The 25,890-nt window shown below is 45.7% G+C and overlaps 1 protein-coding gene across 1 annotated transcript in view; it reads left to right on the top strand.

Annotated features, from left to right (window-relative positions):
* The first annotated feature begins 1,387 nt into the window (after positions 1-1,387).
* Positions 1,388-25,890, top strand: part of SFRP4 (secreted frizzled related protein 4) — a 197,298-nt gene continuing 172,795 nt past the window's right edge. Inside the window, exon 1 of the mRNA XM_066584824.1 lies at positions 1,388-1,838. Within this exon, the coding sequence (XP_066440921.1) occupies positions 1,397-1,838 (442 nt within the window). The 5' untranslated portion in view covers positions 1,388-1,396. The remainder of the gene's footprint in view (positions 1,839-25,890) is intronic.

Raw genomic sequence — 25,890 nt, 5'->3', positions numbered from 1 at the left:
TGGACTTGCCTGCTCACTCCTTAATTCTTCAGATGGCTTGGTGTTATCCAGTGGCTTCCCGGTGACTAGTCTTGACAGGGTTAAACAGCGCCCAGATTCCTGTGCAGGGCTGCCCTTGTCAGGGCAAATGTTTTTGCTGTTTATAGGCAGGGACTTTCTACCTCGTGCTACCCGCAAAGGGCTAGATTCCCTGGTCACCGTTGCATTCCAAGTCACATCTTCAGCTGTGAGCATCTGGGTTTCCAGAGTCAGCTGTCAGCCCTGCTGGTCTGATCCATCTACTGGTTGAGTGAGACAGTGCATCCACATCCGCTTACATAACATCTCCCTATGTGGCCCCAATTAGTAATAGTGCTACCTGTGTCCCCTTTGTGGCCACTTTCTCTGGCTGTGTCCTGTGTACAAACTGACTCCTCCTCCCAGCTCCTGCTCTCAGAGAACAGTGTGCTGGAGTCAGGGAGAGAAGTCAGCTAGTGCATAGACCATGGTGTCAGACAGCAGGAACGATTATGGTTTTACAGACAGACAGTGTGAAGGAGTAGGGTCCCAGCGAGTGGGTGGGGGTGTCGGGGCTGTTTATCTCTAAGTCTTCTGCCCTATGGGCTTCACACCAGGTGTATGATCTGCCATCAATGGCATACTACTTTTCCGTTTTCAAATGAGTTTCATTAATTGTAGAAAGCTCACTGTATCTTTGTAGGGCTTCTTATAGCAAAAATAATTTTTATATACTACTAACATATTTCAGCACTTTATAACTGAGAAAGTAACAAACAAGAAAAGTGACATGTAATCAAAGCTAATGTAGAAACATTGAGATAAAATAAGAGAGGTTGCTGCAGATAAGTTTATAATCCAATCAGTGTGTTAAAAAATGCATAAAGACAGCTGTAATTCCTCCTAGTGGTGTATCTCAGTACAGTACAGTGCTAAATCTGGGGAGAGAGGAGAGGACCTGAGAGCTGATCTTGGACAATACCCCCTCTGCTATTATAAGATCGTGTTATTTTCCTTAGCTTTGTTCTGCTGCAGTAAAATTTGGAACAGGTGAAAAAGACTTAGATTTCTTTGCTCCATGCAGAAGTTCAAGAACAGAAAAATTGGGAGGAGACTGTAATTGAACTTGGAAATTAAATGAAACGTAATGATGTCGCCCTGGGATTAAAGGAATAGGATGATGTAATATAATCTGACAAATAAATGAATTCTGCAGCCATGTAAGCACTGGATGTGCTGCACGTCACTTGTGGCACTGCTATAAAAGGTGGCCACTTACTCACAATGCACTCGTGTATCTACAGGGCAGCTCCTGGGAAGAAGTTTCACAGCTACTAACCTCCAGCCTGGCATCAAAAGAAACCTACCTGGCTCCAAGTGCACTGCATCCTCTGCCATTATGATGCTCCTGCTTATAGCTGCCCTCTGTCTGATAGTGCTGGGCACAGGGGTCCAGTCAGCACCCTGTGAGACTATCAGAATCCCGTTGTGTAAAGATATGCCATGGAATATTACTAGGATGCCCAACCACCTCCACCACAGCACCCAGGAGAATGCTATACTGGCAATTGATCAATACCAAGAGCTGGTGGACATCAACTGCAGTCCTGTGCTGAGCTTTTTTCTTTGTGCCATGTATGCACCCATCTGCACCCTGCAGTTCCTTCATGATCCTATTAAACCATGCAAGTCAGTGTGCCAAAGAGCCAAGGATGGATGTGAACCCATCATGAAAAGATACAATCACAGCTGGCCAGAGAACCTGGCATGTGATGACCTGCCAATATATGATCGTGGTGTGTGCATCTCTCCTGAAGCCATAGTCACTGACATCCCAGAAGGTAAGGGAACCCCACATTCTTTATGTGAGATATTTTATATTCTAATGGCTTGGAATAACTTTCTTCATTTAGTGCATGCTATAAATGAAACAGAGTGTCAAATACTTTAAAGTACCACTACTTCTTTTGGTAATATTAGGAAGAAACCTGCAGCATAAAGTATTTATTAATGTATTGTACTAAGAGCTGATTAGAAAAACTGATGTGAATTAAAATCGAACTGAAACAATTTGAATATAAACAATCATAATTTTGCAACAGTGTATTCCCTTGTAAAAAAGCACCATCCAATTTTTAGCTTTTGTCACCATTCTCAGAGACATCATAAGAATGACAGTGTTGTAAACTGTAAAAATGGTCAATGTATAACCCCCATCATACCTGTAATGTGTAAAAATGTTGCAAAATAATGTATTGTGTATTAGTTCATGTATAAATGTGCCACAGGAAATAATTTACATGTTCTGAAAAAACTAGTGATAATAATGTGCGTCAAGCTTAAAATTCAATAATACTTACCATTAGCATTCATGTCATTTGTGTGTGTACTGTTAAAAAGAAGGTTGGAGTAACATTTAATGTAATACAATATACAGTATGTATCAAAGTACACATTCACTGTAGCAGAGGTGTATTGTGTATAAGTTCAGTATAAGGGCAACTTCACATGAGCGTATAAGTAAACTAGCTGATATACCCGGCTTCGCCCGAGTTAATTTGGTACTGGTGGTTATCTGGTGTTCACACGGAAAATCTTATGAAGTCGTGGTTACTTTAGAGATACCGGAAAAACATATGTTCACCATTTTGCATAGTTCTCTGCGTTACCCAGGAAACACCATGGGGAGGTAACCATGCAACGTTTGGTTTATATAAAATGACATCAGGAAGTGAGAGAAATAGATTCCATACATAAAATTTGGATGCTAATTCTTTTGCGCATAGAATTGAACAATCGAGGTGGGACCCATTAACTTTTCCTATTTATGACATAATCAATGCCCGTTCCAAATTTCATGTTTCAATGACACCAAGAAGTTAGAGAATTAGATTCCGTACGTAAAATTTGGACGCTAATTCTTTGGCGCTAGAATTGAATAATCGAGTTGGGACCCATTAACTTTTCCTATTTATGACATATTCAATGCTTATGGCAAATTTCATGTTTCTATGACATTGGGAAGTGAGAGATTTAGATTATGTACGTAAAATTTCGACGCTAATTCTTTTGTACTAAAATTAAATAATCGAGTTGGGACCTATTAACTTTTCCTATTTATGACATAAACACAATTCTCGTGCCAAATTTCATGTTTCTATGACACCGGAAAGTGAGAAAATTACATTCCGTACGTAAAATTTGGATGCTAATTCTTTTGCGCATAGAATTGAATAATCGAGTTGGGACCCATTAGCTTTTCCTATTTATGACATTATCAATGCTCGTGCCAAATTTCACGTTTCTATGACACCAGAAAGTGAGAAAATAACATTCCGCACATAAAATTTGGACGCTAATTCTTTTGCGCATAGCATTGAATAATCGAGTTCGGACCCATTAGCTTTTCCTATTTATGACATAATCAATGCTCGTGCCAAATTTCACGTTTCTATGACACCGGAAAGTGAGAAAAATACATTTCGTACGTAAAATTTGGACGCTAAATCTTTTGCGCATAGAATTGAATAATCGAGTTGGAACCCATTAGCTTTTCCTATTTATGACATTATCAATCCTCGTGCCAAATTTCACATTTCTATGACACTGGAAAGTGAGAAAATTACATTCCGTACGTAAAATTTGGACGCTAATTCTTTTGCGCATAGAATTGAATAATCGAGTTGGGATCCATTAGCTTTTCCTATTTATGATATAATCAATGCTCGTGCCAAATTTCACGTTTCTATGACACCAGAAAGTGAGAAAAATACATTCCGTACGTAAAATTTAGACGCTAAATCTTTTGCACATAGACTTGAATAATCGAGTTGGAACCAATTAGCTTTTCCTATTTATGACATAATCGATGCCTGTGCCAAATTTCAGGTTTCTATGACATTGGGAAGTGAGAGATTTAGATTATGTACATTAAATTTCGACGCTAATTCTTTTGTGCTAGAATTGAATAATCGAATTGGGACCTATTTACTTTTCCTATTTTGGAGATAATCTATGCTTGTGCCAAAATTCATGTTTCTCCGACATCGGGAAGTTGGAGAACTTTTGGCGAGTCAGTCAGTGAGTGAGTCAGTCAGTCAGTCAGTGAGGGCTTTTGTCTTTATATATATAGATATGCTCACCTCAGTGCAACACATTTGTGCAGTGAACGATGTTGATGAGGTAGATTTGTGCGAACATAGCACTGTATTTTTTGTGCATCCAGGGCCAGTTTACACACATGCGCATGCGCATCTCTCCCCTTCCATGGTTCAAAAGACTACATAGCCTTATGAGGTCCAGATGTGTTCTCTTCCTCGTGGTTTTGTGCAGTGTTTAACACATCCCCTTGTGTATTTGTGCACCTCCCATGGACTTCTATGGGGCATTTGCTGCGCAAAATGCAGAAATATACAGCAGGTCCTATCTTTTTGCGTGCACATGAAATGCCCGCACAGAACATGTTCATGAAAATGAATCCATTGGCAGCAATGAATTCTATTCTCTGCGAATTGCATGCGTATATTTTACACAAGTGAAAATACGAAGAAGCCGTAAGGCTATGTCACTAGAGATGAGCGAACGCGTTCGTCCGAGCTTGCTATTCGTGCGAATATTAGGGTGTTCGGGATGTTCGTTATTCGTAACGAACACCATGCGGTGTTCTGGTAAATTAAACTTTCTTCCCTGAGACGTTAGCGCTTTTTTTTGGCCAATATAAAGACAGGGAAGGCATTACAACTTCCCCCTGCAACGTTTAAGCCCTATACCACCCCCCTGCTGTGAGTGGCTGGGGAGATAAGGTGTCACCCGAGTATTGAAATCTGCCCCTCCCGCTGCTCGCTATGGATGCATTCTATATGCGCTCAATGGGGCCAGCGGCAGCAGCGCTGACCCCATTGAGAACATATAGAAGACAAATCCTTCTTCTCTGGCACAGCTGTAACAGCTGTAGCAGAGAAGAACGATGTTTGCCCATTGAATTCAATGGAGCGGCAATACAGCCGACTCCACTGAATGCAATGGGCTGCCGGCGATCGCAGGATGAATGGTCGGAAAGGGGTTAAATATATAACCCCTTTCCTGCAATTCATCCAGAAATGTGTTACACTAAAAATATATACCGGCGTATAAGGCGACCGGGCGTATAAGACGACCCCCCAACTGTCACCTTATACGCCGGTAATACAGTGGAGCAAAGAATAAAAAGCATTACTTACGTTTTTAGATGATCTGCGGCGCTCCTGCAGGCTGTCACTCCCTCCTGGTCCACGGCAGACAAGCTTTCTCCACGAAAGACTTTAAATCCCTGCCTCCAGAAGCACATGTGCCTTCAGCCAATCACAGCCAATGACAATGATGTCATTGAATGGCTGTGATTGGCTGTGTTTCTGGAGGCGGGGATTTCAAGCCTTGAAATCCCCGCCTCCAGAAACACAGCCAATCACAGCCATTCAATGACATCATTGTCATTGGCTGTGATTGGCTGAAGGCACATGTGCTTCTGGAGGCAGGGATTTAAAGTCTTTCGTGGAGAAAGCTTGTCTGCCGTGGACCAGGAGGGAGTGACAGCCTGCAGGAGCGCCGCAGATCATCTAAAAACGTAAGTAATGCTTTTTATTCTTTGCTCCACTGTATTACCGGCGTATAAGGTGACAGTTGGGGGGTCGTCTTATACGCCCGGTCGCCTTATACGCCGGTATATATTTTTAGTGTAACACATTTCTGGATGAATTGCAGGAAAGGGGTTATATATTTAACCCCTTTCCGACCATTCATCCTGCGATCGCCGGCAGCCCATTGCATTCAGTGGAGTCGGCTGTATTGCCGCTCCATTGAATTCAATGGGCAAACATCGTTCTTCTCTGCTACAGCTGTTACAGCTGTGCCAGAGGAGGACGATCTTTATGCTGACAGTGGGGGGGGGGGGGGCACTCTTGCCGCTATTGTGGCTTAATAGTGGGACCTGTGAACTTGAGATGCAGCCCACCATGTAGCCCCTCGCCTGCCCTATCCGTCACTGTGTCATTCCCATCACTTTCCTGAATTGCCCAGATTTTCACACATGAAAACCTTAGCGAGCATCGGCGAAATACAAAAATGTTCCGGTCGCCCATTGACTTCAATGGGGTTCGTTGTTCGAAACGAACCCTCGAGCATCACGGGAAGTTCGTTACGAATAACGAACACCCGAACATTTTGGTGTTCGCTCATCTCTATATGTCACACTAGTGACTGTTTATGTCTAGCTGTTTTGTTGTGGGAACAGCTAAATGGAAAAAAACTGAAATGTAAAACAGAGTTCCATTTGCTTCCGTTTTCCATTGACAGACATGTTTAAAAAAACTGAAATGTTTCAATTCATTTTAGTTCCGCTTTTTGAACTGGAAACAAAAGTTCAGCAGTCTGTGCATTTGCTTCAGTTTTAAAAACGGAATGGCGAGGGAAAATTGACAACTGGATTGAAATTGAAGGTCCTCAGTTTCAATGCATCTCTATATACACGGAAACTGGTATCTTTTCTGTTTAGCTGCTCCCATGATGAAATAGCTAGACAGAAACAAAATAACGCTAGTGTGAACATAGCCCAAATCCGATCTCATATGCGATCAACATCAGTGTGGACTTTCCGTGGCAAAACACAGGCATTAAAAGGCATATAGTTTCGATTTACAAATTGTGTATTACACAAGTCGAAGAAAAACCACAGCATGCTCTATTTTATCAAAGAATCTGCGCGAATGGCCTACATTGATGTCAATGAAGGTGTCTGACCCGCAGAATTCAAGTCTCATGGTCCAGATGAATTACATCCTAGGACACAAAAGGAAGCAGCGGAGGTAATTGGTGAACCACTCGCCATAATCTTTGAAAATTCCTTGAGAACAGGAGAAGTCCCAGAAGAATGGAAAAGGGCAAATGTTGTCCGTATGTTCAAAAAAGGGAAGAAGGTGGATCTAGGAAACTACAGGCCTGTGAGCCTGACTTCTATCCCGGGTAAGATCTATGAACAAATAATTAAACAGCACATATGCAAGTACTTAGATAAAAATGGAGTAATTAACCAGAGCCAGCATGGGTTTGTAACAAACAAGTCATGCCAGACGAATCTAGTTTCCTTCTATGACAGAATCACTGACTGGGTTGATCACGGAAATGCGGTAGATATAGTATATCTTGACTTTAGTAAAGCATTTGACAAAGTATTTTTATACCATTCTTATTGAAAAGATGACCAAATATGGGATTGACAAGGAAACTGTTAGGTGGATTCACAACTGGCTGAGTGATTGTACTCAAAGAGTGGTCATAAATGGCTGCACATCCAAGTGGAAGAATGTATCAAGTGGGATAGCACAAGGCTCTGTCCCAGGCCCAGTGTTGTTCAACATTTTTATAAATGATCTAGATGAGGGAGTTGAGAGAAAACTGATCAAATTTGCTGATGACACAAAGGTAGGAGGTATAGCTAACACTAGGGAAGAGAGAGAGAGGATTCTAAAACACCTAGAAAAGCTCCAACAATGTGATGCAGCAGCCAAAGAGGCAAACACAATTCTGGGATGTATTAAGAGAAGCATAGAGTCCAGAGGACGTGAGGTAATTATCCCCCTCTACTTTTCCTTAGCCCGCATGATAACGTCATATCGCACATGTTTAATATTTATGGGTGATTAAGAGGGGCTGGGTCAATGATGACAGCATTACATATTGCTAGCGGGATTGTATGCGTGTGCAAATGCACAGCTTTTGTGAACCAAAAAAATATATATATAATCTGTTACGCTCGTAACAGGTCACATGATATTACAAAAACAGGACAGAAGACGGAAGTCGTATATTAGGGGGGAGAGGTGGGTACCTTTTTTTTCACTTTTTATTGATTCCAAAATATTTAGTAAAATGTCAGAATCTTAGATATTCTCTTTGAATCCCATTTTCAATAAAGTTTTATACTTTTGGCCACCTACACACAGCAGAGAATCCTACCCTGGCAGCAGTGGCGTCCAGACGTACCTGTCAGTCATCTTCTTTCTCTATACTGAAGATGGTCCACACGGTGAGCTGTCGGACATGCGCAGTACAGATTTTTTCTTCTACTTTTCCCACGTTATCGCTAGGTGATGACGCAGAAATTGTGAGCTTTCTGCAATGTCAATTGCTGAAGGGCCACAGGCCGGATGGCTTCCATTGACTTCAATGGAAGCCGTCCACGTGGAAGCTGCGCAAAAATGGAGCATGGTGCGATTTTTTTTCTCCACGAGCGGAAACTGCAATTGGTTTCTGCTTTTGTGCAGGAAGAGTCGATTTCCCATAGCATGCTGTGGACGGTATTCGCTGCAGATCCATGGTGCATGCACCTACCTCAAATTCTGCAGCAAGAATCATCCCTATGTGCAAGCAGCCTAATGCTTACATTTAATATATGTTGCATATACAGATTATTGGTTGTCAAATAATTCTTTGTGAAGTATACTAAAAGCAATAAAATAACATTTCTTCTATGTCTGTCAGTAAAAGGGTTAATAATATTAAACATGTTGTCCAGGATTAGAAAATCACAACTTCTCATGAGATGGTCTGTTTATGCATGGCCCTTGATCCTTTCTTTAGGTACTGAGGATAGCGCAGTAATGGAAAAATAAACTTCAATGACTTAATAATTAGAGATGAGCGAGCGCCAAAATGCTCGGGTGCTCTTTACTCGGGACGAAATTTTCGCGATGCTCGAGGGTTCGTTTTGAGTAACGAACCCCATTGAAGTCAATGGGCGACTCGAGCATTTTTGTATATCGCCGATGCTCGCTAAGGTTTCCATTTGTGAAAATCTGGGCAATACAGGAAAGTGATGGGAACGACACAGCAACGGATAGGGCAGGCGAGGGGCTACTTGTTGGGCTGCATCTTAAGTTCACAGGTCCCACTATAAAGCCACAATAGTGGCAAGAGTGCCCCCCCCCCCCCAACAACTTTTACTTTTGAAAAGCCCTCATAAGCAATGCATACCTTAGCTAAGCACCACACTACCTCCAAAAAAGCACAATCACTGCCTGCATGACACGCCGCTGCCACTTCTCCTGGGTTACATGCTGCCCAACCCCACCCCCCCACCCCCCCGCACGACGCAGTGTCCACAGCGCACACCAAAGTGTCCCTCGGCTGCCTTCAGCTGCACTCATGCCACACCACCCTCATGTCTATTTATAAGTGCGTCTGCCATGAGGAGGAACCGCAGGCACACACTGCAGAGGGTTGGCACGGCCAGGCAGCGACCCTCTTTAAAAGGGGGCGATAGCCCACAATGCTGTACAGAAGCAATGAGAAATATAATCCTGTGCCACCGCCATCAGGAGCTGCACACGTGGGCATAGCAATGGGGAACCTATGTGCCACACACTATTCATTCTGTCAAGGTGTCTGCATACCCCAGTCAGACCGCAGTTTTTTATAAATAGTCACAGGCAGGTACAACTCCGCAATGGGAATTCCGTGTGCACCCACAGCATGGGTGGCTCCCTGGAACCCACCGGCTGTACATAAATGTATCCCATTGCAGTGCCCATCACAGCTGAGGTAACGTCCGATTAAATGCAGGTGGGCTTCGGCCCACACTGCATGCCCCAGTCAGACTGGGGTTCTTTAGAAGTGGACACATGCAGTTACAACTCCCTGTGGACCCACAGCATGGGTGGCTCCCTGGAACCCACCGGCGGTACATAAATATATCCCATTGCAGTGCCCAGCGCAGCTGATGTAACGTCAGCTTTAATGCAGGTGGGCAAAAAATTAATTGAATTACACTGTAGGCGAGCCCCCCAAAAAATTGGTGTACTAACAGTACTAATGTACGTCAGAAAAATTGCCTATGCCCAACCAAGAGGGCAGGTGAAACCCATTAATCGCTTTGGTTAATGTGGCTTGATTTGTAACTAGGCCTGGAGGCAGCCCAGTTAAAATAAAAATTGGTTCAGGTGCAAATTTCAACGCTTTAATGAGCATTGAAACGTATAAAAATTGTTTACAAAAATTATATGACTGAGCCTTGTGGGCCTAAGAAAAATTGCCCGTTCGGCGTGATTACGTCAGGTTTCAGGAGGAGGAGCAGGAGGAGGAGGATGAATATTATACACAGATTGATGAAGCTAAAAGGTCCACGTTTTTGATGGTGATAGAGAACAATGCTTCCATCCGTGGGTGCAGCCTACGTATTGTTTAGGTATCGCTGCTGTCCGCTGGTGGAGAAGAGAAGTCTGGGGAAATCCAGGCTTTGTTCATCTTGATGAGTGTAAGCCTGTCGGCACTGTCGGTTGATAGGCGGGTACGCTTATCTGTGATGATTCCCCCAGCTGCACTAAACACCCTCTCTGACAAGACGCTAGCCACAGGACAAGCAAGTACCTCCAGGGCATACAGCGCGAGTTCAGGCCACGTGTCCAGCTTCGACACCCAGTAGTTGTAGGGGGCAGAGGACGGTCGTGCGATCGGCTACGTACTCCCTCACCATCCTTTTACAGTGCTCCCGCCGACTCAGCCTTGACTGGGGAGCGGTGACACAGTCTTGCTGGGGAGCCAGAAAGCTGTCAAAGGCCTTAGAGAGTGTTCCCCTGCCTGTGCTGTACATGCTGCCTGATCTCTGCGCCTCCCCTGCTACCTGGCCCTCGGAACTGCGCCTTCGGCCACTAGCGCTGTCGGATGGGAATTTTACCATCAGTTTGTCTGCCAGGGTCCTGTGGTATAGCATCATTCTCGAACCCCTTTCCTCTTCGGGTATGAGAGTGGAAAGGTTCTCCTTATACCGTGGGTCGAGCAGTATGTACACCCAGTAATCCATAGTGGCCAGAATGCGTGTAACACGAGGGTCACGAGAAAGGCATCCTAACATGAAGTCAGCCATGTGTGCCAGGGTACCTGTACGGAACACATGGCTGTCATCACTAGGAAGATCACTTTCAGGATCCTCCTCCTCCTCCTCCTCAGGCCATACACGCTGAGAGGATGACAGGCAAGCAGCATGGGTACTCTCAGCAGTGGGCCAAGCTGTCTCTTACCCCTCCTCCTCATCCTCCTCCCCCTCCTCCTCCTCCTCCTCAACGAGAGATATAGACAGGAGGGTGCTCTGACTATCCAGCGACATACTGTCTTCCCCCGCCTCTGTTTCCGAGCGCAAAGTGTCTGCCTTTATGCTTTGCAGGGAACTTCTCAAGAGGCATAGCAGAGGAATGGTGACGCTAATGATTGCAGCATCGCCGCTCACCATCTGGGTAGACTCCTCAAAGTTTCCAAGGACTTGGCAGATGTCTGCCAACCAGGTCCACTCTTCTGTAAAGAATTGAGGAGGCTGACTCCCACTGCGCTGCCCATGTTGGAGTTGGTATTCCACTATAGCTCTACGCTGCTCATAGAGCCTGGCCAACATGTGGAGCGTAGAGTTCACACACGACCATGCCCGGTTGGAGGCTCAGCGGCGCAAGCCAGCAGTCGGTCTGCTCTGTCAGACCCTGCAGCAGTTCGTGGGCCGTGTGCCTCTTCTCTCCTAAGCTGAGTAGTTTCAGCACGGCCTGCTGACGCTTGCCCACCGCTGTGCTGCCACGACGCGCGACACCGACTGCTGGCGACGTGCTGCTGCTGACACATCTTGATTACGAGACAGAGGTTGCGTAGGAGGAGGAGGAGGAGGGTGGTTGAGTGGAGGAAGCATACACCGCCGCAGATACCACCACCGAGCTGGGGCCCGCAATTCTGGGGGTGGGTAGGACGTAAGCGGTCCCAGGCTCTGACTCTGTCCCAGCCTCCACTAAATTCACACAATGTGCCGTCAGGGAGATATAGTGGCCCTGCCCGCCTGTGCTTGTCCACGTGTCCGTTGTTAAGTGGACCTTGGCAGTAACCGCGTTGGTGAGGGCGCGTACAGTGTTGCGGGAGACGTGGTCGTGCAGGGCTGGGACGGCACATCGGGAAAAGTAGTGGCGACTGGGAACTGAGTAGCGCGAGGCCGCGGCCGCCATCATACCTTTGAAAGCCTCCGTTTCCACAACCCTATACGGCAGCATCTCCAGGCTGATAAATTTGGCTATGTGCACGTTTAACGCTTGAGCGTGCGGGTGCGTGGCGGCGTACTTGCGCTTGCGCTCCAACGCTTGCGCTAGCGACGGCTGGACGGTGCGCTGAGAGACATTGGTGGATGGGTCCGAGCACAGCGGAGGTGAGGGTGTGGGTGCAGGCCAGGAGACGGTAGTGCCTGTGTTCTGAGAGGGGGGTTGGATCTCAGTGGCAGGTTGGGGCACAGGGGGAGAGGCAGCGGTGCAAACCGGAGGTGGTGAACAGCCTTCTTCCCACCTTGTGGGGTGCTTGGCCATCATATGTCTGCACATGCTGGTGGTGGTGGCTCCCCGGCTGATCTTGGCGCAACAAAGGTTGCACACCGCTGTTCGTCGGTCGTCTGCACCCTCAGTGAAAAACTGCCAGACCTTTGAGCACCTCGGCCTCTGCAGGGTGGCATGGCGCGAGGGGGCGCTTTGGGAAACAGTTGGTGGATTATTCGGTCTGGCCCTGCCTCTACCCCTGGCCACCGCACTGCCTCTTCCAACCTGCCCTGCTGCTGCACTTGCCTCCCCCTCTGAAGACCTGTCCTCAGTAGGCGTAGCAAACCAGGTGGGGTCAGTCACCTCATCGTCCTGCTGCTCTTCCTCCGAATCCTCTGTGCGCTCCTCCCTCAGACTTACTCCAATTACTACTACCTGAGTGATAGACAACTGTGTCTCATCGTCATCGTCCTCCTCACCCACTGAAAGCTCTTGAGACAGTTGCCGGAAGTCCCCAGCCTCATCCCCCGGACCCCGGGAACTTTCCAAAGGTTGGGCATCGGTCACGACAAACTCCTGCAGTGGGAGAGGATTCGGAACCATTGCTGGCCATTCTGGGCAGGGGCCCGAGAACAGTTCCTGGGAGTCTGCCTGCTCCTCAGAATGTGTCATTTTCATGGAGTGAGGAGGCTGGGAGGAAGGAGAAGCAGCAGCCAGAGGATTCAGAGTTGCAGCAGTGGACGGCGCAGAATTCTGGGTGGTCGATAGATTGCTGGATGCACTTTCTGCCATCCACGACAGGACCTGCTCACACTGCTCATTTTCTAATAAAGGTCTACCGCGTGGACCCATTAATTGTGAGAAGAATGTGGGGACGCCAGAAATGTGCCTCTCTCCTAATCCCGCAGCAGTCGTCTGCGATACACCTGGATCAGGAGCTCGGCCTGTGCCCACACCCTGACTTGGGCCTCCGCGTCCTCGCCCGCGTCCATGTCCTCTAGTCCTACCCCTACCCCTCAGCATGCTGTATGACCAGGAGTGCAGAAACAGAACGCTGTAATTAAATGTGCTGCTTATTGGCCTGTGGTTGGAGGCTGACTTCGCTTACGGAACGCACAGCAGAGCGAGGAAAGAATTTTGCGCAAGCCTGTAGTGAGACGTAGGTGCGTATGACTGAGCTAGTGGAATTCACAGCGCAGAAGCAGTCAAGTGTCCAAAGGCTACTAGTAGGCCTTAAGTATTTTGCTTCTATTTTTTTTTAAATGCTGAGCTGATACAGCAGACAGATACTGTAGGCAGCGTATAATATTATGTATACTCTTTCCCTCTGGCGGGATGACCGCGATCATGTAACAGAGACAGCGGATCCAGGAAACAATTTTGCGCAAGCCTGCTGTAATGCTTAGCTGCGTATTAATTAGGACTACTACCCCCAGCAGATAGATACTGTAGGCAGCGTATAATATTATGTATACTCTTTCCCTCTGGCGGGATGACGGCGATCATGTAACAGAGACAGCAGATCCAGGAAACAATTTTGCGCAAGCCTGCTGTAACACTTAGCTGCGTATTAATTAGGACTACTACCCCCAGCAGATAGATACTGTAGGCAGCGTATAATATTATGTATACTCTTTCCCTCTGGCGGGATAACAGCGCTGATGTAACAGAGACAGCAGATGCAGGAAACAATTTTGCGCAAGCCTGCTGTAACGCTTAGCTGCGTATTAATTAGGACTACTACCCCCAGCAGATAGATACTGTAGGCAGCGTATAATATTATGTATACTCTTTCCCTCAGGCGGGATGACAGCGCTGATGTAGCAGAGACAGCAGATGCAGGAAACACTTTGGCGCAAGCATGCTGTAACGCTTAGCTGCGTATTAATTAGGACTACTACCCCCAGTACTGTAGGCAGCGTATAATATTATGTATACTCTTTCCCTCTGGCGGGATGACGGCGATCATGTAACAGAGACAGCAGATCCAGGAAACAATTTTGTGCAAGCCTGCTGTAATGCTTAGCTGCGTTTTAATTAGGACTACTACCCCCAGCAGATAGATACTGTAGGCAGCGTATAATATTATGTATACTCTTTCCCTCTGGCGGGATGACAGCGCTGATGTAACAGAGACAGCAGATCCAGAAAACAATTTTGCGCAAGCCTGCTGTAACACTTAGCTGCGTATTAATTAGGACTACTACCCCCAGCAGATAAGTACTGTAGGCAGCGAATAATATTATGTATACTCTTTCCCTCTGGCGGGATGACAGCGCTGATGTAACAGAGACAGCAGATGCAGGAAACAATTTTGCGCAAGCCTGCTGTAACGCTTAGCTGCGTATTAATTAGGACTACTAATTAGGAAAGTAGGTTTCATCACCAACACAGAAAGGGGTTCTTTACTGTAAGAGCAGTTAGACTGTGGAACTCTCTACCGGAGGAAGTGGTGATGGCAAAATCGATAGAAGAGTTTAAAGGGGACTTGATATCTTTCTGGAGAAGTTTATTACAGGATATAAATATTAGGTTAAGTGTCAATCCTGGTATACAGGCAGGTAGGAACTATTAGGGGTTGATCCAGGGAACAGTCTGATTGCCATTAGGGAGTCGGGAAGGAATTTTTCCCCCAAAAGGGCTAATTGGCTTCTGGCCTTGGGGTTTTTTGCCTTCCTCTGGATCAACACAGTAGGATAGACAGGCTGGACTAGATGGACAATGTCTTCATTCGTCCTTACATACTATGTTACTATGTTACTATGTTACTACCCCCAGCAGATAGATACTGTAGGCAGCGTATAATATTATGTATACTCTTTCCCTCTGGCGGGATGACAGCGCTGATGTAACAGAGACAGCAGATGCAGGAAACAATTTTGCGCAAGCCTGCTGTAACGCTTAGCTGCGTATAAATTAGGACTACTACCCCCAGCAGATAGATACTGTAGGCAGCGTATAATATTATGTATACTCTTTCCCTCTGGCGGGATGACAGCGCTGATGTAACAGAGACAGCAGATGCAGGAAACAATTTTGCGCAAGCCTGCTGTAACGCTTAGCTGCGTATTAATTAGGACTACTACCCCCAGCAGATAGATACTGTAGGCAGCGTATAATATTATGTATACTTTTTCCCTCTGGCGGGATGACGGCGATCATGTAACAGAGACAGCAGATCCAGGAAACAATTTTGCGCAAGCCTGCTGTAACGCTTAGCTGCGTATTAATTAGGACTACTACCCCCAGCAGATAGATACTGTAGGCAGCGTATAATATTATGTATACTCTTTCCCTCTGGCGGGAAGACGGCGATCATGTAACAGAGACAGCAGATCCAGGAAACAATTTTGCGCAAGCCTGCTGTAACGCTTAGCTGCGTACTAATTAGGACTACTACCCCCAGCAGATAGATACTGTAGGCAGCGTATAATATTATGTATACTCTTTCCCTCTGGCGGGATGACAGCGCTGATGTAACAGAGACAGCAGATGCAGGAAACAATTTTGCGCAAGCCTGCTGTAACGCTTAGCTGCGTATTAATTAGGACTACTAATTAGGAAAGTAGGTTTCATCACCAACACAGAAAGGGGTTCTTTACTGTAAGAGCAGTTAGACTGTGGAACTCTCTACCGGAGGAAGTGGTGATGGCAAAATCGATAGAAGAGTTTAAAGGGGACTTGATGTCTTTCTGGAGAAGTATATTACAGGATATAAATATTAGGTTAAGTGTCAATCCTGGTATACAGGCAGGTAGGAACTATTAGGGGTTGATCCAGGGAACAGTCTGATTGCCATTAGGGAGTCGGGAAGGAATTTTTCCCCCAAAAGGGCTAATTGGCTTCTGGCCTTGGGGTTTTTTGCCTTCCTCTGGATCAACACAGTAGGATAGACAGGCTGGACTAGATGGACAATGTCTTCATTCGTCCTTACATACTATGTTACTATGTTACTACCCCCAGCAGATAGATACTGTAGGCAGCGTATAATATTATGTATACTCTTTCCCTCTGGCGGGATGACAGCGCTGATGTAACAGAGACAGCAGATGCAGGAAACAATTTTGCGCAAGCCTGCTGTAACGCTTAGCTGCGTATAAATTAGGACTACTACCCCCAGCAGATAGATACTGTAGGCAGCGTATAATATTATGTATACTCTTTCCCTCTGGCGGGATGACAGCGCTGATGTAACAGAGACAGCAGATGCAGGAAACAATTTTGCGCAAGCCTGCTGTAACGCTTAGCTGCGTTTTAATTAGGACTACTACCCCCAGCAGATAGATACTGTAGGCAGCGTATAATATTATGTATACTCTTTCCCTCTGGCAGAATGACGGCGATCATGTAACAGAGACAGCAGATCCAGGGAACAATTTTGCGCAAGCCTGCTGTAACGCTTAGCTGCGTTTTAATTAGGACTACTACCCCCAGCAGATAGATACTGTAGGCAGCATATAATATTATGTATACTCTTTCCCTCTGGCGGGATGACAGCGCTGATGTAACAGAGACAGCAGATGCAGGAAACAATTTTGCGCAAGCCTGCTGTAACGCTTAGCTGCGTATTAATTAGGACTACTACCCCCAGCAGATAGATACTGTAGGCAGCGTATAAAATTATGTATACTCTTTCCCTCTGGCGGGATGACAGCACTGATATAACAGAGACAGCAGATGCAGGAAACAAATTTGCGCAAGCCTGCTGTAACGCTTAGCTGCATTTTAATTAGGACTACTACCCCCAGCAGATAGATACTGTAGGCAGCGTATAATATTATGTATACTCTTTCCCTCTGGCGGGATGACGGCGATCATGTAACAGAGACAGCAGATACAGGAAACAATTTTGCGCAAGCCTGCTGTAACGCTTAGCTGCGTATTAATTAGGACTACTACCCCAAGCAGATAGATACTGTAGGCAGCGTATAATATTATGTATACTCTTTCCCTCTGGCGGGATGACGGCGATCATGTAACAGAGACAGCAGATCCAGGAAACAATTTTGCAAACGCCTGCTGTAAGGCTTAGCTGCATATTAATTAGGACTACTACCCCCAGCAGATAGATACTGTAGGCAGCGTAAAATTTTATGTATACTCTTTCCCTCTGGCGGGATGACGACGATCATGTAACAGAGACAGCAGATCCAGGAAACAATTTTGCGCAAGCCTGCTGTAACGCTTAGCTGCGTACTAATTAGGACTACTACCCCCAGCAGATAGATACTGTAGGCAGCGTATAATATTATGTATACTCCTTCCCTCTGGCGGGATGACTGCGCTGATGTAACAGAGACAGCAGATCCAGGAAACAATTTTGCGCAAGCCTGCTGTAACGCTTAGCTGCGTATTAATTAGGACTACTACCCCCAGCAGATAGATACTGTAGGCAGCGTATAATATTATGTATACTCTTTCCCTCTGGCGGGATTGCAGTGCTGATGTAACAGAGACAGCAGATGCAGGAAACAATTTTGTGCAAGCCTGCTGTAACGATTAGCTGCGTAATAATTAGGACTACTACCCCCAGCAGATAGATACTGTAGGCAGCGTATAATATTATGTATACTCTTTCCCTCTGGCGGGATGACGGCGATCATGTAACAGAGACAGCAGATCCAGGAAACAATTTTGCAAACGCCTGCTGTAAGGCTTAGCTGCATATTAATTAGGACTACTACCCCCAGCAGATAGATACTGTAGGCAGCGTATAATTTTATGTATACTCTTTCCCTCTGGCGGGATGACGGCAATCATGTAACAGAGACAGCAGATCCAGGAAACAATTTTGCGCAAGCCTGCTGTAACGCTTAGCTGCGTATTAATTAGGACTACTACCCCCAGCAGATAGATACTGTAGGCAGCGTATAATATTATGTATACTCTTTCCCTCTGGCGGGATGACAGCGCTGATGTAACAGAGACAGCAGATGCAGGAAACAATTTTGCGCAAGCCTGCTGTAACGCTTAGCTGCGTATTAATTAGGACTACTACCCCCAGCAGATAGATACTGTAGGCAGCGTATAATATTATGTATACTCTTTCCCTCTGGCGGGATGACAGCGCTGATGTAGCAGAGACAGCAGATGCAGGAAACAATTTGGCGCAAGCATGCTGTAACGCTTAGCTGCGTATTAATTAGGACTACTACCCCCAGCAGATAGATACTGTAGGCAGCGTATAATATTATGTATACTCTTTCCCTCTGGCAGAATGACGGCGATCATGTAACAGAGACAGCAGATCCAGGGAACAATTTTGCGCAAGCCTGCTGTAACGCTTAGCTGCGTTTTAATTAGGACTACTACCCCCAGCAGATAGATACTGTAGGCAGCATATAATATTATGTATACTCTTTCCCTCTGGCGGGATGACAGCGCTGATGTAACAGAGACAGCAGATGCAGGAAACAATTTTGCGCAAGCCTGCTGTAACGCTTAGCTGCGTATTAATTAGGACTACTACCCCCAGCAGATAGATACTGTAGGCAGCGTATAAAATTATGTATACTCTTTCCCTCTGGCGGGATGACAGCGCTGATGTAACAGAGACAGCAGATGCAGGAAACAAATTTGCGCAAGCCTGCTGTAACGCTTAGCTGCATTTTAATTAGGACTACTACCCCCAGCAGATAGATACTGTAGGCAGCGTATAATATTATGTATACTCTTTCCCTCTGGCGGGATGACGGCGATCATGTAACAGAGACAGCAGATACAGGAAACAATTTTGCGCAAGCCTGCTGTAACGCTTAGCTGCGTATTAATTAGGACTACTACCCCAAGCAGATAGATACTGTAGGCAGCGTATAATATTATGTATACTCTTTCCCTCTGGCGGGATGACGGCGATCATGTAACAGAGACAGCAGATCCAGGAAACAATTTTGCAAACGCCTGCTGTAAGGCTTAGCTGCATATTAATTAGGACTACTACCCCCAGCAGATAGATACTGTAGGCAGCGTAAAATTTTATGTATACTCTTTCCCTCTGGCGGGATGACGACGATCATGTAACAGAGACAGCAGATCCAGGAAACAATTTTGCGCAAGCCTGCTGTAACGCTTAGCTGCGTACTAATTAGGACTACTACCCCCAGCAGATAGATACTGTAGGCAGCGTATAATTTTATGTATACTCCTTCCCTCTGGCGGGATGACTGCGCTGATGTAACAGAGACAGCAGATCCAGGAAACAATTTTGCGCAAGCCTGCTATAACGCTTAGCTGCGTATTAATTAGGACTACTACCCCCAGCAGATAGATACTGTAGGCAGCGTATAATATTATGTATACTCTTTCCCTCTGGCGGGATTGCAGTGCTGATGTAACAGAGACAGCAGATGCAGGAAACAATTTTGTGCAAGCCTGCTGTAACGATTAGATGCGTAATAATTAGGACTACTACCCCCAGCAGATAGATACTGTAGGCAGCGTATAATATTATGTATACTCTTTCCCTCTGGCGGGATGACGGCGATCATGTAACAGAGACAGCAGATCCAGGAAACAATTTTGCAAACGCCTGCTGTAAGGCTTAGCTGCATATTATTTAGGACTACTACCCCCAGCAGATAGATACTGTAGGCAGCGTATAATTTTATGTATACTCTTTCCCTCTGGCGGGATGACGGCAATCATGTAACAGAGACAGCAGATCCAGGAAACAATTTTGCGCAAGCCTGCTGTAACGCTTAGCTGCGTATTAATTAGGACTACTACCCCCAGCAGATAGATACTGTAGGCAGCGTATAATATTATGTATACTCTTTCCCTCTGGCGGGATGACAGCGCTGATGTAACAGAGACAGCAGATGCAGGAAACAATTTTGCGCAAGCCTGCTGTAACGCTTAGCTGCGTATTAATTAGGACTACTACCCCCAGCAGATAGATACTGTAGGCAGCGTATAATATTATGTATACTCTTTCCCTCTGGCGGGATGACAGCGCTGATGTAGCAGAGACAGCAGATGCAGGAAACAATTTGGCGCAAGCATGCTGTAACGCTTAGCTGCGTATTAATTAGGACTACTACCCCCAGCAGATAGATACTGTAGGCAGCGTATAATATTATGTATACTCTTTCCCTCTGGCAGAATGACGGCGATCATGTAACAGAGACAGCAGATCCAGGGAACAATTTTGCGCAAGCCTGCTGTAACGCTTAGCTGCGTTTTAATTAGGACTACTACCCCCAGCAGATAGATACTGTAGGCAGCATATAATATTATGTATACTCTTTCCCTCTGGCGGGATGACAGCGCTGATGTAACAGAGACAGCAGATGCAGGAAACAATTTTGCGCAAGCCTGCTGTAACGCTTAGCTGCGTATTAATTAGGACTACTACCCCCAGCAGATAGATACTGTAGGCAGCGTATAAAATTATGTATACTCTTTCCCTCTGGCGGGATGACAGCGCTGATGTAACAGAGACAGCAGATGCAGGAAACAAATTTGCGCAAGCCTGCTGTAACGCTTAGCTGCATTTTAATTAGGACTACTACCCCCAGCAGATAGATACTGTAGGCAGCGTATAATATTATGTATACTCTTTCCCTCTGGCGGGATGACGGCGATCATGTAACAGAGACAGCAGATACAGGAAACAATTTTGCGCAAGCCTGCTGTAACGCTTAGCTGCGTATTAATTAGGACTACTACCCCAAGCAGATAGATACTGTAGGCAGCGTATAATATTATGTATACTCTTTCCCTCTGGCGGGATGACGGCGATCATGTAACAGAGACAGCAGATCCAGGAAACAATTTTGCAAACGCCTGCTGTAAGGCTTAGCTGCATATTAATTAGGACTACTACCCCCAGCAGATAGATACTGTAGGCAGCGTAAAATTTTATGTATACTCTTTCCCTCTGGCGGGATGACGACGATCATGTAACAGAGACAGCAGATCCAGGAAACAATTTTGCGCAAGCCTGCTGTAACGCTTAGCTGCGTACTAATTAGGACTACTACCCCCAGCAGATAGATACTGTAGGCAGCGTATAATTTTATGTATACTCCTTCCCTCTGGCGGGATGACTGCGCTGATGTAACAGAGACAGCAGATCCAGGAAACAATTTTGCGCAAGCCTGCTATAACGCTTAGCTGCGTATTAATTAGGACTACTACCCCCAGCAGATAGATACTGTAGGCAGCGTATAATATTATGTATACTCTTTCCCTCTGGCGGGATTGCAGTGCTGATGTAACAGAGACAGCAGATGCAGGAAACAATTTTGTGCAAGCCTGCTGTAACGATTAGATGCGTAATAATTAGGACTACTACCCCCAGCAGATAGATACTGTAGGCAGCGTATAATATTATGTATACTCTTTCCCTCTGGCGGGATGACGGCGATCATGTAACAGAGACAGCAGATCCAGGAAACAATTTTGCAAACGCCTGCTGTAAGGCTTAGCTGCATATTATTTAGGACTACTACCCCCAGCAGATAGATACTGTAGGCAGCGTATAATTTTATGTATACTCTTTCCCTCTGGCGGGATGACGGCAATCATGTAACAGAGACAGCAGATCCAGGAAACAATTTTGCGCAAGCCTGCTGTAACGCTTAGCTGCGTATTAATTAGGACTACTACCCCCAGCAGATAGATACTGTAGGCAGCGTATAATATTATGTATACTCTTTCCCTCTGGCGGGATGACAGCGCTGATGTAACAGAGACAGCAGATGCAGGAAACAATTTTGCGCAAGCCTGCTGTAACGCTTAGCTGCGTATTAATTAGGACTACTACCCCCAGCAGATAGATACTGTAGGCAGCGTATAATATTATGTATACTCTTTCCCTCTGGCGGGATGACAGCGCTGATGTAGCAGAGACAGCAGATGCAGGAAACAATTTGGCGCAAGCATGCTGTAACGCTTAGCTGCGTATTAATTAGGACTACTACCCCCAGCAGATAGATACTGTAGGCAGCGTATAATATTATGTATACTCTTTCCCTCTGGCAGAATGACGGCGATCATGTAACAGAGACAGCAGATCCAGGGAACAATTTTGCGCAAGCCTGCTGTAACGCTTAGCTGCGTTTTAATTAGGACTATTACCCCCAGCAGATAGATACTGTAGGCAGCGTATAATATTATGTATACTCTTTCCCTCTGGCGGGATGACAGCGCTGATGTAACAGAGACAGCAGATGCAGGAAACAATTTTGCGCAAGCCTGCTGTAACGCTTAGCTGCGTATTAATTAGGACTACTACCCCCAGCAGATAGAAACTGTAGGCAGCGTATAATATTATGTATACTCTTTCCCTCTGGCAGAATGACGGCGATCATGTAACAGAGACAGCAGATCCAGGGAACAATTTTGCGCAAGCCTGCTGTAACGCTTAGCTGCGTTTTAATTAGGACTATTACCCCCAGCAGATAGATACTGTAGGCAGCGTATAATATTATGTATACTCTTTCCCTCTGGCAGAATGACGGCGATCATGTAACAGAGACAGCAGATCCAGGGAACAATTTTGCGCAAGCCTGCTGTAACGCTTAGCTGCGTTTTAATTAGGACTATTACCCCCAGCAGATAGATACTGTAGGCAGCGTATAATATTATGTATACTCTTTCCCTCTGGCAGAATGACGGCGATCATGTAACAGAGACAGCAGATCCAGGGAACAATTTTGCGCAAGCCTGCTGTAACGCTTAGCTGCGTTTTAATTAGGACTATTACCCCCAGCAGATAGATACTGTAGGCAGCGTATAATATTATGTATACTCTTTCCCTCTGTCGGGATGACGGCGATCATGTAACAGAGACAGCAGATCCAGGAAACAATTTTGCGCAAGCCTGCTGTAACGCTTAGCTGCGTACTAATTAGGACTACTACCCCCAGCAGATAGATACTGTAGGCAGTGTATAATATTATGTATACTCTTTCCCTCTGGCGGCATGACTGCGCTGATGTAACAGAGACAGCAGATCCAGGAAACAATTTTGCGCAAGCCTGCTGTAACGCTTAGCTGCGTATTAATTAGGACTACTACCCCCAGCAGATAGATACTGTAGGCAGCGTATAATATTATGTATACTCTTTCCCTCTGGCGGGATGACAGCGCTGATGTAACAGAGACAGCAGATGCAGGAAACAATTTTGCGCAAGACTGCTGTAACGCTTAGCTGCGTATTAATTAGGACTACTACCCCCAGCAGATAGATACTGTAGGCAGCGTATAATATTATGTATACTCTTTCCCTCTGGCGGGATGACAGCGCTGATGTAACAGAGACAGCAGATCCAGGAAACAATTTTGCAAACGCCTGCTGTAAGGCTTAGCTGCATATTAATTAGGGCTACTACCCCCAGCAGATAGATACTGTAGGCAGCGTATAATTTTATGTATACTCTTTCCCTCTGGCGGGATGACGGCAATCATGTAACAGAGACAGCAGATCCAGGAAACAATTTTGCGCAAGCCTGCTGTAACGCTTAGCTGCGTATTAATTAGGACTACTACCCCCAGCAGATAGATACTGTAGGCAGCGTATAATATTATGTATACTCTTTCCCTCTGGCGGGATGACAGCGCTGATGTAGCAGAGACAGCAGATGCAGGAAACAATTTGGCGCAAGCATGCTGTAACGCTTAGCTGCGTATTAATTAGGACTACTACCCCCAGCAGATAGATACTGTAGGCAGCGTATAATATTATGTATACTCTTTCCCTCTGGCGGGATGACAGCGCTGATGTAACAGAGACAGCAGATGCAGGAAACAATTTTGCGCAAGCCTGCTGTAACGCTTAGCTGCGTATTAATTAGGACTACTACCCCCAGCAGATAGATACTGTAGGCAGCGTATAATATTATGTATACTCTTTCCCTCTGCAGAATGACGGCGATCATGTAACAGAGACAGCAGATCCAGGAAACAATTTTGCGCAAGCCTGCTGTAACGCTTAGCTGCGTATTAATTAGGACTACTACCCCCAGCAGATAGATACTGTAGGCAGCGTATAATATTATGTATACTCTATCCCTCTGGCGGGATGACGGCGATCATGTAACAGAGACAGCAGATCCAGGAAACAATTTTGCGCAAGCCTGCTGTAATGCTTAACCAGGTATTAATTAGGACTACTACCCCCAGCAGATAGATACTGTAGGGAGCGTATAATATTATGTATACTCTTTCCCTCTGGCGGGATGACTGCGCTGATGTAACAGAGACAGCAGATCCAGGAAACAATTTTGCGCAAGCCTGCTGTAACGCTTAGCTGCGTATTAATTAGGACTACTACCCCCAGCAGATAGATACTGTAGGCAGCGTATAATATTATGTATACTCTTTCCCTCTGGCGGGATTGCAGTGCTGATGTAACAGAGACAGCAGATGCAGGAAACAATTTTGCGCAAGCCTGGTGTAACGCTTAGCTGCGTATTAATTAGGACTACTACCCCCAGCAGATAGATACTGTAGGCAGCGTATAATATTATGTATACTCTTTCCCTCTGGCGGGATGAGGCGATCATGTAACAGAGACAGCAGATCCAGGAAACAATTTTGCAACCGCCTGCTGTAACGCTTAGCTGCATATTAATTAGGACTACAACCCCCAGCAGATAGATACTGTAGGCAGCGTATAATTTTATGTATACTCTTTCCCTCTGGCGGGATGACGGCGATCATGTAACAGAGACAGCAGATCCAGGAAACAATTTTGCGCAAGCCTGTTGTAACGCTTAGCTGCGTACTAATTAGGACTACTACCCCCAGCAGATAGATACTGTAGGCAGCGTATAATATTATGTATACTCTTTCCCTCTGGCGGGATGACAGCGCTGATGTAACAGAGACAGCAGATGCAGGAAACAATTTTGCGCAAGCCTGCTGTAACGCTTAGCTGCGTATTAATTAGGACTACTACCCCCAGCAGATAGATACTGTAGGCAGCGTATAATATTATGTATACTCTTTCCCTCTGGCGGGATGACAGCGCTGATGTAACAGAGACAGCAGATGCAGGAAACAATTTTGCGCAAGCCTGCTGTAACGCTTAGCTGCGTATTAATTAGGACTACTACCCCCAGCAGATAGATACTGTAGGCAGCGTATAATATTATGTATACTCTTTCCCTCTGGCGGGATGACAGCGCTGATGTAACAGAGACAGCAGATGCAGGAAACAATTTTGCGCAAGCCTGCTGTAACGCTTAGCTGCGTATTAATTAGGACTACTACCCCCAGCAGATAGATACTGTAGGCAGCGTATAATATTATGTATACTCTTTCCCTCTGGCAGAATGACGGCGATCATGTAACAGAGACAGCAGATCCAGGAAACAATTTTGCGCAAGCCTGCTGTAACGCTTAGCTGCGTATTAATTAGGACTACTACCCCCAGCAGATAGATACTGTAGGCAGCGTATAATATTATGTATACTCTTTCCCTCTGGCGGGATGACAGCGCTGATGTAACAGAGACAGCAGATGCAGGAAACAATTTTGCGCAAGCCTGCTGTAACGCTTAGCTGCGTATTAATTAGGACTACTACCCCCAGCATATAGATACTGTTGGCAGCGTATAATATTATGTATACTCTTTCCCTCTGGC

This window comes from Eleutherodactylus coqui, chromosome 12 (genome assembly GCF_035609145.1).
Source record: "Eleutherodactylus coqui strain aEleCoq1 chromosome 12, aEleCoq1.hap1, whole genome shotgun sequence".
Lineage (NCBI taxonomy): Eukaryota > Metazoa > Chordata > Amphibia > Anura > Eleutherodactylidae > Eleutherodactylus > Eleutherodactylus coqui.
This window is presented reverse-complemented; position numbering and strand designations above follow the sequence as displayed.